This window comes from Drosophila suzukii, chromosome 3 (genome assembly GCF_043229965.1).
Source record: "Drosophila suzukii chromosome 3, CBGP_Dsuzu_IsoJpt1.0, whole genome shotgun sequence".
In the NCBI taxonomy this organism is placed as follows: Eukaryota; Metazoa; Arthropoda; class Insecta; order Diptera; family Drosophilidae; genus Drosophila; species Drosophila suzukii.
In genome coordinates this window covers 89,865,614-89,879,337 of record NC_092082.1, presented here as the reverse complement: position 1 = coordinate 89,879,337, position 13,724 = coordinate 89,865,614, and the positions used below count along the sequence as shown (strand labels likewise).

General features: G+C 42.1%; 1 protein-coding gene across 1 annotated transcript in view; it reads right to left on the bottom strand.

Moving 5' to 3' along the window:
• Positions 1 to 31: 31 nt before the first annotated feature.
• The window catches only part of plum (IgSF transmembrane protein plum), a 70,299-nt gene continuing 56,606 nt past the window's right edge, over positions 32 to 13,724 (bottom strand). Inside the window, exons 3-11 of the mRNA XM_036819802.3 lie at positions 7,960 to 8,115; positions 7,686 to 7,886; positions 7,328 to 7,478; positions 7,101 to 7,169; positions 5,469 to 6,454; positions 4,914 to 5,362; positions 4,516 to 4,816; positions 4,183 to 4,352; positions 32 to 4,124 (exon numbers count right to left, since the gene is read on the bottom strand). Of these exons, the coding sequence (XP_036675697.3) occupies positions 2,841 to 4,124; positions 4,183 to 4,352; positions 4,516 to 4,816; positions 4,914 to 5,362; positions 5,469 to 6,454; positions 7,101 to 7,169; positions 7,328 to 7,478; positions 7,686 to 7,886; positions 7,960 to 8,115 (3,767 nt within the window). The 3' untranslated portion in view covers positions 32 to 2,840. The remainder of the gene's footprint in view (positions 4,125 to 4,182; positions 4,353 to 4,515; positions 4,817 to 4,913; positions 5,363 to 5,468; positions 6,455 to 7,100; positions 7,170 to 7,327; positions 7,479 to 7,685; positions 7,887 to 7,959; positions 8,116 to 13,724) is intronic.

Sequence of the window (13,724 nt, the reverse complement as noted above, 5' to 3'; positions counted from 1 at the left end):
ATATCTAAGAAATCAAACACTTTTCTGTATGTTTTCGATCATAACTTATTTTTTAGTATATTTTTCCAATAGTTAAGGTTGCATTCATTTCTTCTTTGCCATATCTCTTGTATTCTCTAAACAAACACCGAGCTTTCTTACATTTTAGACTCTTTTTAGCCTTGCCAATTTTGTTCGTCCATTTTTTGGCCTGGTTGGTTGCAGCTGCCAATTTTACTTGCATCGAAATCTTTAACACGAATCCTTGGCAGCTTAGTTGCTTCAAATAATTAATTTTGACTGCATGTACAATGCATATAAATTGCATAAAAAATACATTAGTTTTCGTTTCGTTTGTTTTCAGTTAGGGATAGTTGAAATATGCCGCTCTGATTCTAAAAACGAGGAAACCAAGCCTAAATATGTTTACAAAAATTTAGTTGTTCGCCACTCTACTAATGAGGTATACAAAATGTGGACTTAAATGCAAATTAAAGTTAAAAACATAAAAATACACCTACGCATAGTTAATTTTAGTAGAGAGTTGCGCTTTTAGGAGCAGCAGTTTCGCCAAAGATAAGAACATAATAATTGTTTGCTTACAATTTTAGTGGACTCTTAGTTATTGAGTGGTTTCCGTTGGCCAAAAACCGTTGCAAAAGTCGCAAAACGCGTTTCCATCTTCTGTCCTCCTGTCTTCCTAATATTTAATTTCATTATCTCTTTATTGTTTTTGCGCTTAAATAATTTAAACATTTATCACATCCACTTACACGGCGATCACAATCGCAGCTATTTTACTTAATTTCTCGTCTTGTTTTCTTATCCTTTCCCTTCCAAACACGTACATTCATATGGATTTCTTACGCCTAATTATATAACTTTAGTACATAAATTTTCCTTTTCGCCTTTTGCTGCATATAATAGTTTTAGTTAATTTGTTGGTTTCTTAATTTTCGTAACGTTTAAAATTGATTTTCCTTCTATTTTTGTGTTTTTCTTAGGAATTTTGAGTTGTTCTTTCGGAATATATTTGTGTGTATTTAAATGCTTTTCGTAGGTTAAAGTTCATTTTGTGGCTTTTGTGTGCTTTTGCGTGCGTTTCGCACACATTTGTTTTGTAAATTGTAAAATTATTTCGGCTATAACTCCTTTCGGTGACTCGGAAGTGCAAAGTCTGCGGCTTTAGTCAGCTTGAACACAAATCAGATTGTTTATTCACGGATGGTATGGTTATGGTATGTGGTATATGGTCTAGGTTGGGATGGAAATTCGCAACTAACCGGGAAAGTCGATGTGAGTCTGCTACTTTGAACGTTGCTTCTGCTTGAGTGGAAAGGTACTATTGTTTATAGTTGTTGGTTTTGTTCTGCCTCAGGGATCTTAAAGGTTACCTTTTGCTATTTAATTATTTGTTGGTATTGCACTTAGACTCTAAATACGTATACAGTTACAGTTACAGTTGTCAAACACATTTCTCGTTCACATTGAATACATATTGTATATATATATTTTCGTATTTGTTTTTTACTCATTTTAAAACGTATCTTGGTGTTACGCGTGTGTGTGTATTTGGTGTATCTGTGACTTGTATACGCCTGTGGAATGTATCTTCTATAGTTAGGTTTTTTTTTGCAGGTTGGGGTATATGTGGGTGTTTCTGTCTCTGAATCTCGTAACAATTTTCGCATCTCGTTTCACACTGAACAACAATTCACAAAATACATCTGCAAACTCGACAAATACTCGTTGTGTTGTGGGCCACTACTTCAACTTTCCCTATCCTATCAAAAATAATATATGAGTGGAAAGGAGCAGAGGACTTTCGTTTGGCGTAGCTATGTGTCGAGGTACGGTTGCTGGATTCTATATATGTTACAATACGATGGATTTTGTGGCTTATTATAGAGTTATGTAATATGTGTGCACAAACTGGAATTGTTATTGGTTTCTGTTTCTGGGGGGAGGAGTGTGAGAGCGAGAGCACAAAAACAAGAATGCAAAATGAATATAATCAGGTACATTTGATATATCGGTTGTGTAAACAAAACAAAATGCAGCAGTAAATATGCGGAAATTAAACATTAAACAGTTCGCTTAAAAAAGAACTACAAATATAAATAAAATAAAATTACAAATATTATTGAATAGATTACGTTTTAAATCGGAATCGATGTGAACACTTGTGACTATTGTGGTTTTATGGTTGGGTTTTCATTTTTGGGTTGAGTGGGTGGTTGAGTGTGGGCTATTGCAGTGTTTGTGGTTTTTTGGCTGTTCTGTTTGCGTTGTGTATATATTATACTATGTGAGTGTAATTGAATTTTTTGCGGCAACTACGAAACAATTGTTAAACGTAGTAATTATCAGCGACAAATATTGTAATGCATACTTGCGGGCTGCGCGGTCTATTGCTATGTATGTTTGTTTCTATTTCTGTGTGTGTTTGCCATCGAAAGCAACAATAAATTATGTTTATATGTAAGAGAAGTTACAAGTAAAAATTAGCCTCAATTAACGGAAAGAAAAACAAACAAAATCTATAAACAAATACAAAAGTACGGTACAAAAATCGCGACAAAACTATAGCATACAACTTAGCGTACATGTTTTGTATACGAGCGTGTTTGTGTGTATAAATATCAGCTTAATTAATCATTTCTCCCATAGTTCCATAGTTTCAGTTACTAAATATTTACATTTATAAAATGTACTCTTTATAAATGCTAAAGATCTCCGCCATATCTCATATCTCATATACTTTTGGAATGTTTCGAGCTGTGAATGTGGTTCATCCTCCTCATCTTCCTGTTTTGTTTTGTTTGCTTCTATGTGGTAGCTTCGTTAAAATACTGCTTGCTTCACCCATTGGGATCCACCTGGGCCCGTCGATGGACCACCGTGGTCGCCGCTGGCCAGGATTGCTTCTGCTTGACCCCCGGCGAATGGCTGACGTTAACGGACGCCGGTCCGTTGGCAGGAACTTTGGATGCATTGTGGCTGAACGAGATCGGATTGCCATTGCCTCGCGGCTGGCACTCCTTGGCAGTTGCTGACTTCTGGCTGGTCTTGCTGCCATTGTTATTGTTGGACTTGACCACTTCGGCGGGCAGTTTGAAACCATTGGTGAGGCACACGGCCGCATATTCCCGCTCCGAAGTGGGTGTCAAGGTGGCCGCCGCCTCCTCCTCGGCCAGCAGGCAAATCCCATCGTTGGAATTCGAGTGGCGCACAAAGTTGGTGTGAAATTGTTTTTTGCTACTGCCATTGCTGCTGCTGCTGGCACTGCTGCTGCTCAGGCTGCCACTCCTCCGACTGGAGGAGCCAACACCTCCTCCTCCTCCGCCTGCCACGCCCAATCCCGGCATGGTGGTGACCAGAGGTAGCGAGTTGGGCGGCACAATCACCTCCAGCTCGGAACCACCGGCCACCGCATTGGGCGGCGTATGCCTGTAGGGTATATAGAAAGCCTTGGCCTCCTGCAACATGGCATCCTGCACGGTCTTTCGCTCCGGTGAGACGCCTCCTCCCCCTCCTCCGCCGCCGCACAGGGGCATCTGGGAGAGATTGTGCACTCCGGCTATGCCCAAATCCCCTTGAGCCGCTGCTCCTGCCCCTCCAGCATCCAGATCCGATCGCCTGGCCACCTGGACACTGCCATTCCCGTTGGCCAGATGGACCACCGCCACGGCCGCCGAACTCGTCTGGTATTCCAACGTGTGCTCCGGCAGCAATTCGATGTGGTAACGCGAACGCGGGATGAGGGTCTGCATCTCGTGGCAATCCTGCTGCAATGTGCCACCACTCAGACCGCCGGCACTGTCGCCCGGCATCCCGGAGGCACTGCTCAGATTACCGAAATTGATGTCAGTGGGTGTGGTCAGGTGGGTGGGTCCTTGGGCACGGGCCTTGAAGTTGCGCTGCTGGACAATTATAAACAGCCCGAAGAGGAAAACGCAGGCGATGGACAGCAAGGAGCCGATGGCAATCCCACTATAAACCTCCGAATGGGATGTTTCCCTGTCCTCCTCCAGCCATGTGTGATTATTGTTAATCATGTCGAAGTAAATGGGAGCGCCAGCTCCAGTATCACCCACCACGCGAACTGCCACATGGATCTTGGACGTCTCCGAAACATTGGGAAACTTAAAAAAAATATGTAAGATAAAGATAATACCATAGTTTTTCTCCCATCTTAGTTACCTTGTAAGAACAGGCTGTGCAATCCCTAACAACAGCTTCGTGGGTCACATTATCCAAGGACCACCGGATATCATAATGATGTACTCGACCATTTGCAACTTCTGGTGGCCCCCACACTAATTTCAAGCCATTCTGTTTAATCAGCCGCGAATTGCTGACGGTGCCAGGAGCTATAAAATTTAATAGTTAAGATTAATCATACTGGGGTGGTACACAAATCTTTAGAGTTATAATCACTTTTATTGGTTATTTTAGGTGTCTAAAAGTATACTATAATATATTTAGGCACCTTTAAAAGTAATTATAGTTTATTAATTATAGTGATAAACTTACGATCCTGTTCGGTCTTCACATCTATTTCGCCATAGAAAATGCGCGTTTTGCAGTTGTAGAAATGCAGATTGTAATTAACATCTGCTTTGAGACCCGTGACAAACAGCATGGAGTTGGAAATGTTGCGTTCCTGGCACTCTGGCTGCTGGCTGGGAAAATTCATTTGTTTCTGTATCACCGTGTGGCACTCCACCACACAGGTTTCATTAAGGCTATCCAGAAACTTGAAGGTTAGGGCTCGAGATTCTATGGTAATAAGACGAAAGGGCATATTTGCCTGTTCCGAGGTGCCATTCTCAATCTGAAAGAGGGAAGGAATTCAAAGCATGTTATTAGCCACCCTTTTTAAGGATATTGGAGAGATGAAAAAATAATCCCCTACAGTACAGTCTACTCACAATCTTCCACTGAACATAGCGAAAGTCCTGACCCAGGAACTCATTCTCGCTGGTGATGATCAGAACTCGCATCTTGATGCGTGTGAAGTGCTGCAGCAGCATTCCCGTCACATTGGCATCTACTACCAGGCTGAAAATATCCTCCTCCAGCTCCAGAGTCATGTCATCCACCACGTTGTCCTCGTGCTCGACATTCCTTAAAACAGTGGCGGCGGCAGATTGATTTAGCGGCTGGATTATCTTCAGATGTCGACGCACTTCGTCGGCTTTTTCCTCAGGAGAGCCGTCCTTAGAGAGGGTACCGTATAGAGATCCATTTAGCAGCTGCGCGGGATGCGGATGGGTGTGATTGATGGAGAACTGCAGGATGAAGTACTTCTTGTTGTCCAATTTACCCTGCGACCACTTGACAAAGGTGTCGTTGCCCACGGCGATGGGTCGGAGCATTACTGGGGAAGGGAAATATAATTATTTCGGAATATAATATTAATCGCGAAAGCCACCGAAACCTCTACAACTTTTAGACTTTTTACTTTCGGAATTAGTTTTACTTACATCCCTGAGTGCAGCAGATAACCGGCGTACTCCTCAAAGAACTAAGTATCATCTGCTGGGGAACCGAGGTCCCTGTTCTCACCTCCGTAGTGGGAAACAAAACCCGGGTGATCAGGGCAAAGGGCTCATAAACCGGCAAATTAGTGGATATTACTACATAGGAGGTCTGATTCAGCTTCATGGGCCCAAAGGAATTCCAGCTGTGCGGATTGCTTTTCACGATATAGACCACAAACATCGAGGTCAAGCTACGGCTGTCAAACGTAATGTTGATCGTATGGAAGCTATGTGGATAGCACCGGATGTTCTGCAACGGGTTGATCTCCTCCAGCTGCCGATTGAAACGAAGTTCACCCGTGGCCGAATCCGCGCCAGCCACATTCCTGGCCACACACTGGTAGATGCCCTCCTCCTTGGAATCAAAAGAGTGGACATGCAACTCGTTGCCGCTAATGTAGCGGGTAAAGGAGCTATTCAGATGGACTCCGTTGTGGTACCAGGTGATACTCGGCTCCGGATGACCCTCGGCCCGGCAGGTTAGGGTCCTCGAGAGGCCAATGTACACCACCTCGACGGGCAGGCGATTGACTATCCTCGGTGGTGTGGTCACTATCACCTGGAATGTTTGCGTTTCCAGCAGCGTTACGCAACTGTAACGACCCTCGTGCTGCGAAACACTGGCATTGGTGATGGAATAGGCCACACTGTTGTTGCTCAGGCTGATCACCTTGTTGTTGGCCGAGTGCAGATACCAATCGATGGCCACAAAGTCCGCCACCGCGTGGCATTGCAGCAATACGGATCCTCCAGAGGGCACAAAAACCGTTTCATTCTGAAACGCCGGCAGTAGTTGGGCCTGCGAAACGGCTGTCTCCGGGATCCCAGCCTCGTTTTTGGGATAATATGGGGCATCCTTGGGTTCCACGCGCAATTGCCAAATGAACTGGCGGTGCGCCTTGCTGGCAAAAGTGTTCTGGGCCACGCATCTGCAACAGAGGGAATAGTGAATGGATAATGGATAATGGTCAGTGGTCTCGCGCGATAATTGACATGGACAATGGCCGCAATTACAGCCACCAGTGGGCCGCCGCTAAGTGTTAATTAATGCATTGTTTAAGGGCACGCCGGCGGTGGTGCGAGCGGTGCGTGAATGTGGCAAGTGCCACATGTAGTGGCTCTCCTCATGGAGTGCCGCAAAAGGTGTTGATTTTGCCACAGCGGCGAAGGTGGAGCGCTGCGGCGGCAGCAGCCAAATGGAAAATTGCCTTCGGTCTTAATTTAGTTAAACTGGGCAGATCGGAGAGGTAGTTATGCGGAGTTAGGGAACTGTATATCAAGGTAAATGTGCCAGTGTGTAAAACTGCATACTTAGCAATTATCTTTAACTGCATCTTAAAAAACTTCACCTCTTGTATGTTTTTCATGGTGTTTATATGATTATTACAGGGTGTATTGACAAGACTTGTAAGGCAATATTTGCTATAAATGGTATCTAGAAATATTACACTCAAAAATCTATACGGATTGAATTTGAGAAATTCTGAATTAAGGTCGATTTCTTTTAATTTTTATGTTTTTTCTTTTAAAATTCTTAACTTTTGATTATTTATGTTTTATTTTTTCTTTACTCACTTGTATTTGCCAGCCTGTTCCATCCGCAAATCTCGCAATATCAAAGTACCATTCGACAGGATAAGAGCACTGTAAAAATATAAGATTATTGATTTTTCAAAACAAATTTAAAAGAAAGAACTCCAAGTGTGGGTCAACCCATCCAGCTGGCAAGCTCTCCAAGTATGCAGGATTATCCTACAAGTCTGGGCCCGCTGCTCGATGCTTCAACTCTGATCTTTACTCGCCTGTTGTCATTGGTCAGGGAATCGTTGCCGAAATACCAGCTAAAACGGGCAGCTGGTACACTCAGGAAGGGACAACTCAACACAAGGGGCTTGTTTTCTATCGCACTGATGTTGGCCGTCTGCTGTTGACCCGGAAAAAGACGCTTGAGCACTGAAAAAAATAAGAAACACACATTTTTATATTTCTTTTAATTGAAAATGATTATTTTATGGAACTATACATACAATTAAAGGTTGCAATTTAAATTCAAAACTAAAATATTACCTTAAAACGGTTTATGAAACATGCAACTCTACAATTTTTAGTCGAAGGCATTATATTTTGGATATTAGTATTCGTTTTAAAAGACCAACTTACCTGGGTACTCGACAGTGATCCGGTCGGAAATTACCGCCGACTCATCCCACTCGATCTTGCAGTAGTATTCTCCACTGGCCTTCTCATTCGTGGGCAGACGCAGCGTGCCATTGTCATAGATGAAGAAGTCATTCTTGCGGAAGGACACTTGCTCGACGACCAAGTCATTCCGATACCAGCTGCAGTAGATGGGCTGGACTTCTGCATTGGATAATAGATTATAAATATTATTTAAAATATTAGATCTCCTTAACATCCAATAGAAAGTACTCACCCTGATCATAGTTGTAGGGCGATAGGATGGGTGTGCATGGCAAATAGTACGGGGAGTGGGGCCTGCTGATGGTCAGTCTTGTGACGGCGTGCCTCTGGATCTGCAGATACGGCAGGAGTGCGGTTGAGTTCTTCGGTTGGGTGACGGCGGCGGCAACTGCAAGAAAGAGCAAAAACAATTGATTAAGAATCTGTGCTTGGCGCGACGCTGCTAAATTATTGGTTCCAATAATCCTCCGCCCATTGGCCAGACAATAGACAAAAGGCGGACAACAAAGCGGGCAGAAAAAATCGGGCCGCAAAAAAACTGAAAATGTTATTTATATTCTAGCTTAATCTATTGGCTGTTATAAATTTCACGCTTTTCACTTAACACCGCCCCCAATCCGCCCAACCTCCCACAACTGCATCGAGGTTTTTACTGCAATGGCCATAAATACCCAGATCACACAGAAAAAATCTGAGAAATAGAAACTGCCAAACAACGGAGCCGTGCTGGGCTCAGGGTTCTGCAGTGCACTTCGATAAAACATTTTAGGACAAAAAACATTTCTAGAAAATATTAAGCAATGATTTAAGTAATAACTTCAATAAAAATTCTTTAAATTTAAGGTTTGGATACAATTTTTAGGAATATAAACTTTTCTTGAGACATAGAAAATTTTGAGAAAACATATAAGAAGTTTTAATATATTTATAACCTTGATTTAAGGAACAAACACTTCAAAACTGTAGATAAAAAATATCTATTCCCAAAAAAATATAGAACTAATTAAATACGTATTTTAAATTTATATTATATAAACCGATAAGTAATTTAAAGACATGGGGGTGCATTGAAGATAAGTATAGCTTTAGATCTATTATGTTTTTTGGATCATCTTTTTAAGATCAGTTAAATATATCTCAGAGTTCTTTAACTGGGAATCCAAGCTACAACAGATAATTTTTTCAGTGTGCTTTTGGGTAATGGTTCTGAATCTGATTCTGGGTAAGTCCCTGGCTCCGGTCCTCGGTCTGGGTTTCGGTGGGTATGGTTTCGAGTGTGGGTATGGCCATGGGTCCGAGTCCGAGCTGGAGTCTCCGCTACGTGCTGCAGGCGTGTCCAGGCAGACTTGGCGTGTTAATTAATTTTTCTGCTGCTGTTCTGCTGTTGACGCGGCCATGGCGACGTCGTCGTTTTTGTCTGCACTCCGGTAACTGGTAACTGCAGCGGGCGAACGGTGCGTATACGTGATATTAAGCAGTTGAAACAATTACATGGCCAGCGGGCAGAAGCGGCGGAAATTTGCATACGACTTTGTCGAAAGTCGTCCATCAGGCATCGCATTATCTATTAGCAGAACGAGCAGTCGGAGCTTTTCCAGGGAAGTGGAAATGATAATGGCCAATGCCAGGTTGAGAATAGTACTTGCCGGGTGAAAAATGGCCAAATGCGGCAGTGGAACCCCCCTAACAAATGTCGGGACATTAGTCAAATGCGTTGAAATTTATGCTAAAAATGCAATCAACTTGCGTTCCGCTCGACGGACGTCCTCAGGCCCCCCAAAGACCCCCCTACTAAAATACGAGAAAAATAAAACCCCAACCACAACCATGCAGCTCCAATCAGCCTGCCACCCAAGTGGCCAAGTGCACTCGGTTGTTGCCAAATGCTGAATGTGCTGACTGCTCGTTAGTCAGTCACAAATTGTGGCAAGTCGGTCGGTTCTTTTTGCTTTTCGCTAGCTGCGCTCGGGAACTGAATATTTGTTTCGGTTTTGATAAATGGACTCCAATAAATTAGATAATTGCTGAACATGCTGCGAGGGATGTATCTTAAAGCTCGGGCTCTGGACTCGCCGCTCTGGAATTCCCCCGCCTCCTATGTTGCATGTTTGTACGCAATGTGTTGCAATTTTTATTGCAGTAATTACACGCAATGCCCCGGCGGCAATTTGACGCATGGAAATGCCTTCGACGGCCACGTCAGCAGAGGAGCTACTGCGTCCCGCTAAGTGCGGCACATTTACAAACACAGCGCACTCAAAGGGCGAGGGGCAGCAGGAATATCGGACCAGGGGTAACCACGGGAGCACTGAGAAAAATAAGTATAAAGTAAAAAAGAAAGTATTACAAAAAAAACGCTTTTTGACTACGCTACTGAATGTGTAATAAAAATCTATCATTAAAACACTTTTCTTTTATATAATTTTAGTTACCTAGGTTTAAACATTGGTTAATAAGAATGTCTCATTCGAAAATAGTTTTAACAAATTCTAGAACTCAAATGACTAAATTTCTCATGTCCAAGATGAATTTAATTTTATCATAAAGTATTTTTGTTGCAAGTTCTATTAAAACGTACTCTAGAAAGCCATGTTCCAATACGAATTATAAAAGTCCCATTTAAGTGGATTTCACTGTGCATTAATTCTTTGTTTCGCGTGAATAGCATTATATGTATAGATGAAAATAGCTAGATGATTAAGAAATTTAGAACTTTTATGACACATATTAAGCAACATTTCTCCCAGTGCAGTTGCAGTAGCAGTTGCATGTGCAACCAGGGCGTAATTGTTATAGCGTAATTGTTTCAATGGCGGGGCGTTTAATTGCGCTTTGGCAACTACTCCGCCGCTAACGACGCTCGGTTTTCGAGAGTCAAAGTTCAGCGATTTTTTGTCATCCAGTTGTGCACACCTTGCCGTAGTGCAATTTGCCATTTGTCATCGCCCGTTTGGGGGGTTGAAAGGTCGGAGTTGGCTGGTCGGATACTTGGCGGATGGTCTGGGGCACATGTCAGCGGCAGCATTACCCTGAAACCTCCTGCTCGTGTGCTCCGGAGTCGTTAGCGGAATCGTTAAACTTGCAGATTAATTGCTTCGCCGCTCAACGAGGAGTCAATGTTCGCATGGAACCATCCATTTAATGCGCTTGACATTCACTTCCAATTGAAACTATTCCACAGCTTTCTAAAAACCCCTCGGCTAGGGGGCTATCAATTGTGTTAGATCGCTTCTAGACTTCTGGAGACCGTCGTCGTCATCATCATCATCATCGCTGGCCATAACTCAACGCAGCTGCAAACAAGATCGGCAATCTCGGTGATTGAACTGTCATGACATTCAGCTTTCGTCCAGACAACACGTTATCTATCCATCCGCAGATCCCCTTCTCCAATTTCTACTGCAAACCATGTAACCCTATATAATTTCAGCTCATTTGTATTAAAATCTGTCGTAGTCAAAGCAATGCATAAGTCTTCCCAGTCAACTCAGCGCCGAGGAATGCTTCCCAGAATCGTGCTTGAATGCTGTTTGACAAGTATATATACGTGTGGTATATACTCCCATCTGCACTTACTAAGTTGTAGCAAGTTGCAAGTCAATAGTGTGGGGGGCAGATTGCAGCAGAGATGGGTTCTGAGTTCTGAGTTCTGCGTTCTGGGGTCTGGGTTCCTGGGGTGTACGAGATGGAGGAGGCGGGCCACTGGGCGCTGCTGCACAAATTTGCATAGTTGAACGCACGTCACCGCACAGTGGGAGTTTTAACGATGAAGCTTGCAAAAATTCTAATTGCGAATAATTGTTTTTCACAACATTTTAAGTTAAGGTTATAGCCTTTAAACATTCGTTTTCAGATCATTTAAACATTTTGTATTACACTGTTTCCGCAGTTGTGTAAAAGCAGTAACATCTTTATGTTTGAAAATCATAAAATTTATAAAAAAAATTTAATATGATACAATAACTGTGTATTTTTGGTTTTTATTTTTATTTTATTTCATTTTAAAGAAGAATATTTTCTTTTGAAATTGTAGAAAGAAAATTGTTGAAAGGTTAGTTTAAGTTTTTTTAGTTTAACGATTTGGTTTAAACTATTTTAAAATACTCATAGATATTTAAAAAATCTATTTCTCGTACAAAAAAAAAAATATTTTTCTTTCTTTCTCATACATTTTTCATAAAAATTATTATTAAGATCATTTTAAAAGTGTTAAGAACCCAAGTAATTTAAAAAAATTATGTTAAGAAAATTTTCTTAATTCTCAATTATAATCGGTGATAAACTTTTGAAGAAATTAAATTTTAACAAGGTAAACCTATCGAATCTCCCACAGTCCCCCATTCGCTGCGGCGCATTCCAAGCAGCAACTGTTGCTGCCGCTGCTGCAGTCGATGATGAATGCAACTGCAACTGCAATTGCTGCTGCGGCAGCGGCACATAAATTGGCGGCTGCTGCGCCGAGCTTATCAAAACGGCAACATCTTGTGCATAGATAAGCCGGCCTGCCGGCAGAGGCCTCGGCCTCCAACTATATGGCAACCAGCTAACGGGTCTGGGCCCCCATGGAATTTCGCAAATTCAAATTGCCTGGCATCCTTTAATGCCGCTGCTGCTGCTGCTGGCTGCTGGCTGGTTGGCACAGCTGCAACTGCAACGTTGGCACACTTTTACCGCTCCAAATCCAAAGGCAGCGGCAACATTTTATGCAAAATGCAACGCGCACGAGATAATTTATCGCCTAATGACGTGCTGTTCTAAGGTTGCCCGCGTTGTTGTAGAATGCAATAATAAAATGTGCCTGCAGCAGGAGGATGCAAAGTTTGAAAAAACAAAAAAAAAATCGTCATTCTAAAAAGAAAGAAAATTAAAAATGAAATTTAAATGCCGCAGTAGCGAACAGCATCAGCTGAGAGACTATGGATGGGGTTGGCAACTATCTGTGCACCGGGAGATCCCTGCCCCTCACTGTAATGGCATTTACACGGAAAAAAAATGATTTAAAATTTAAAATTAAATGATATACCAGACATTTTCATCAAAAAAACAACTTAATCATATTAAAATCATTCATGTTATGTTTAAATAAAAAGGAATAAGACAGAAATGTGTTTAAAATTTATATACACTGATCTTGAGTATGGTATTACAATATATCAATCTTTTAAAGGATTTTTTGTATTTCACATAAAAAAGAGTGGAAACTAAACACAATATTTATTTTATCAAATTAGGAGAAATAGGATAAAGGTAAAGTGGCCTGTAATATAAGACATAAATTGATTAAGATATATTTTTACCGAACCAAACTAAATTTTAGGTTGTTTAGAGGTGGTTAATATATTATTTTATCTTCGTCTAAAAATTGGTCGAAATATTTTTTGGGTCAACATTTAAATTCCCATCAATTTAAATTGGCTTCTTTAAAGTAGGTTAAGTGGCTAGTATTATATTACAAAGCTGGTTTACCTGGTCAAAAATTTGTTTTAATATTTTCCCCGATTTCCATTTCAATTACCGTCAATTTCAGTTAGTTTTCGTGATTTTTGGTGAATTCTTTTCTGTGTCTAGAGAGCACTCCTTGGGCTCCAGTCTGCTGTCGCTTTGGGGGCGCTCAACGAGAATTTATGAATGTGCAAATGCATACGACAATTTCGCGCATAAATGTAAGCTCCTGCCATGCAGTAGGGTGAAAGTAGTGGGATGGGGGTTCGAGAAAGAAAGGGGGGTCCCAGGGGCCAGGGACACCCACCACAAGTCTGCGGAAAGATGGGGAAAAGCTGGGAGATCGGATGGCAGTCGAAGATGCGTGTGCACATTCCATGGCATTCCGCTGCGGCATGTGGGAAGTTCTATGGTTGCACAGAAAGTATCTTGTAGCTCGTGTTGCTGCCGCACCAGCAACTTGAATCGCATCTATTGATTGCACACAGTTCATTGGCGCGACTCGGGGAAAAGGATTGGAAAACGGGGGGAGTGTGAATGCCTGGATGCCCCAGC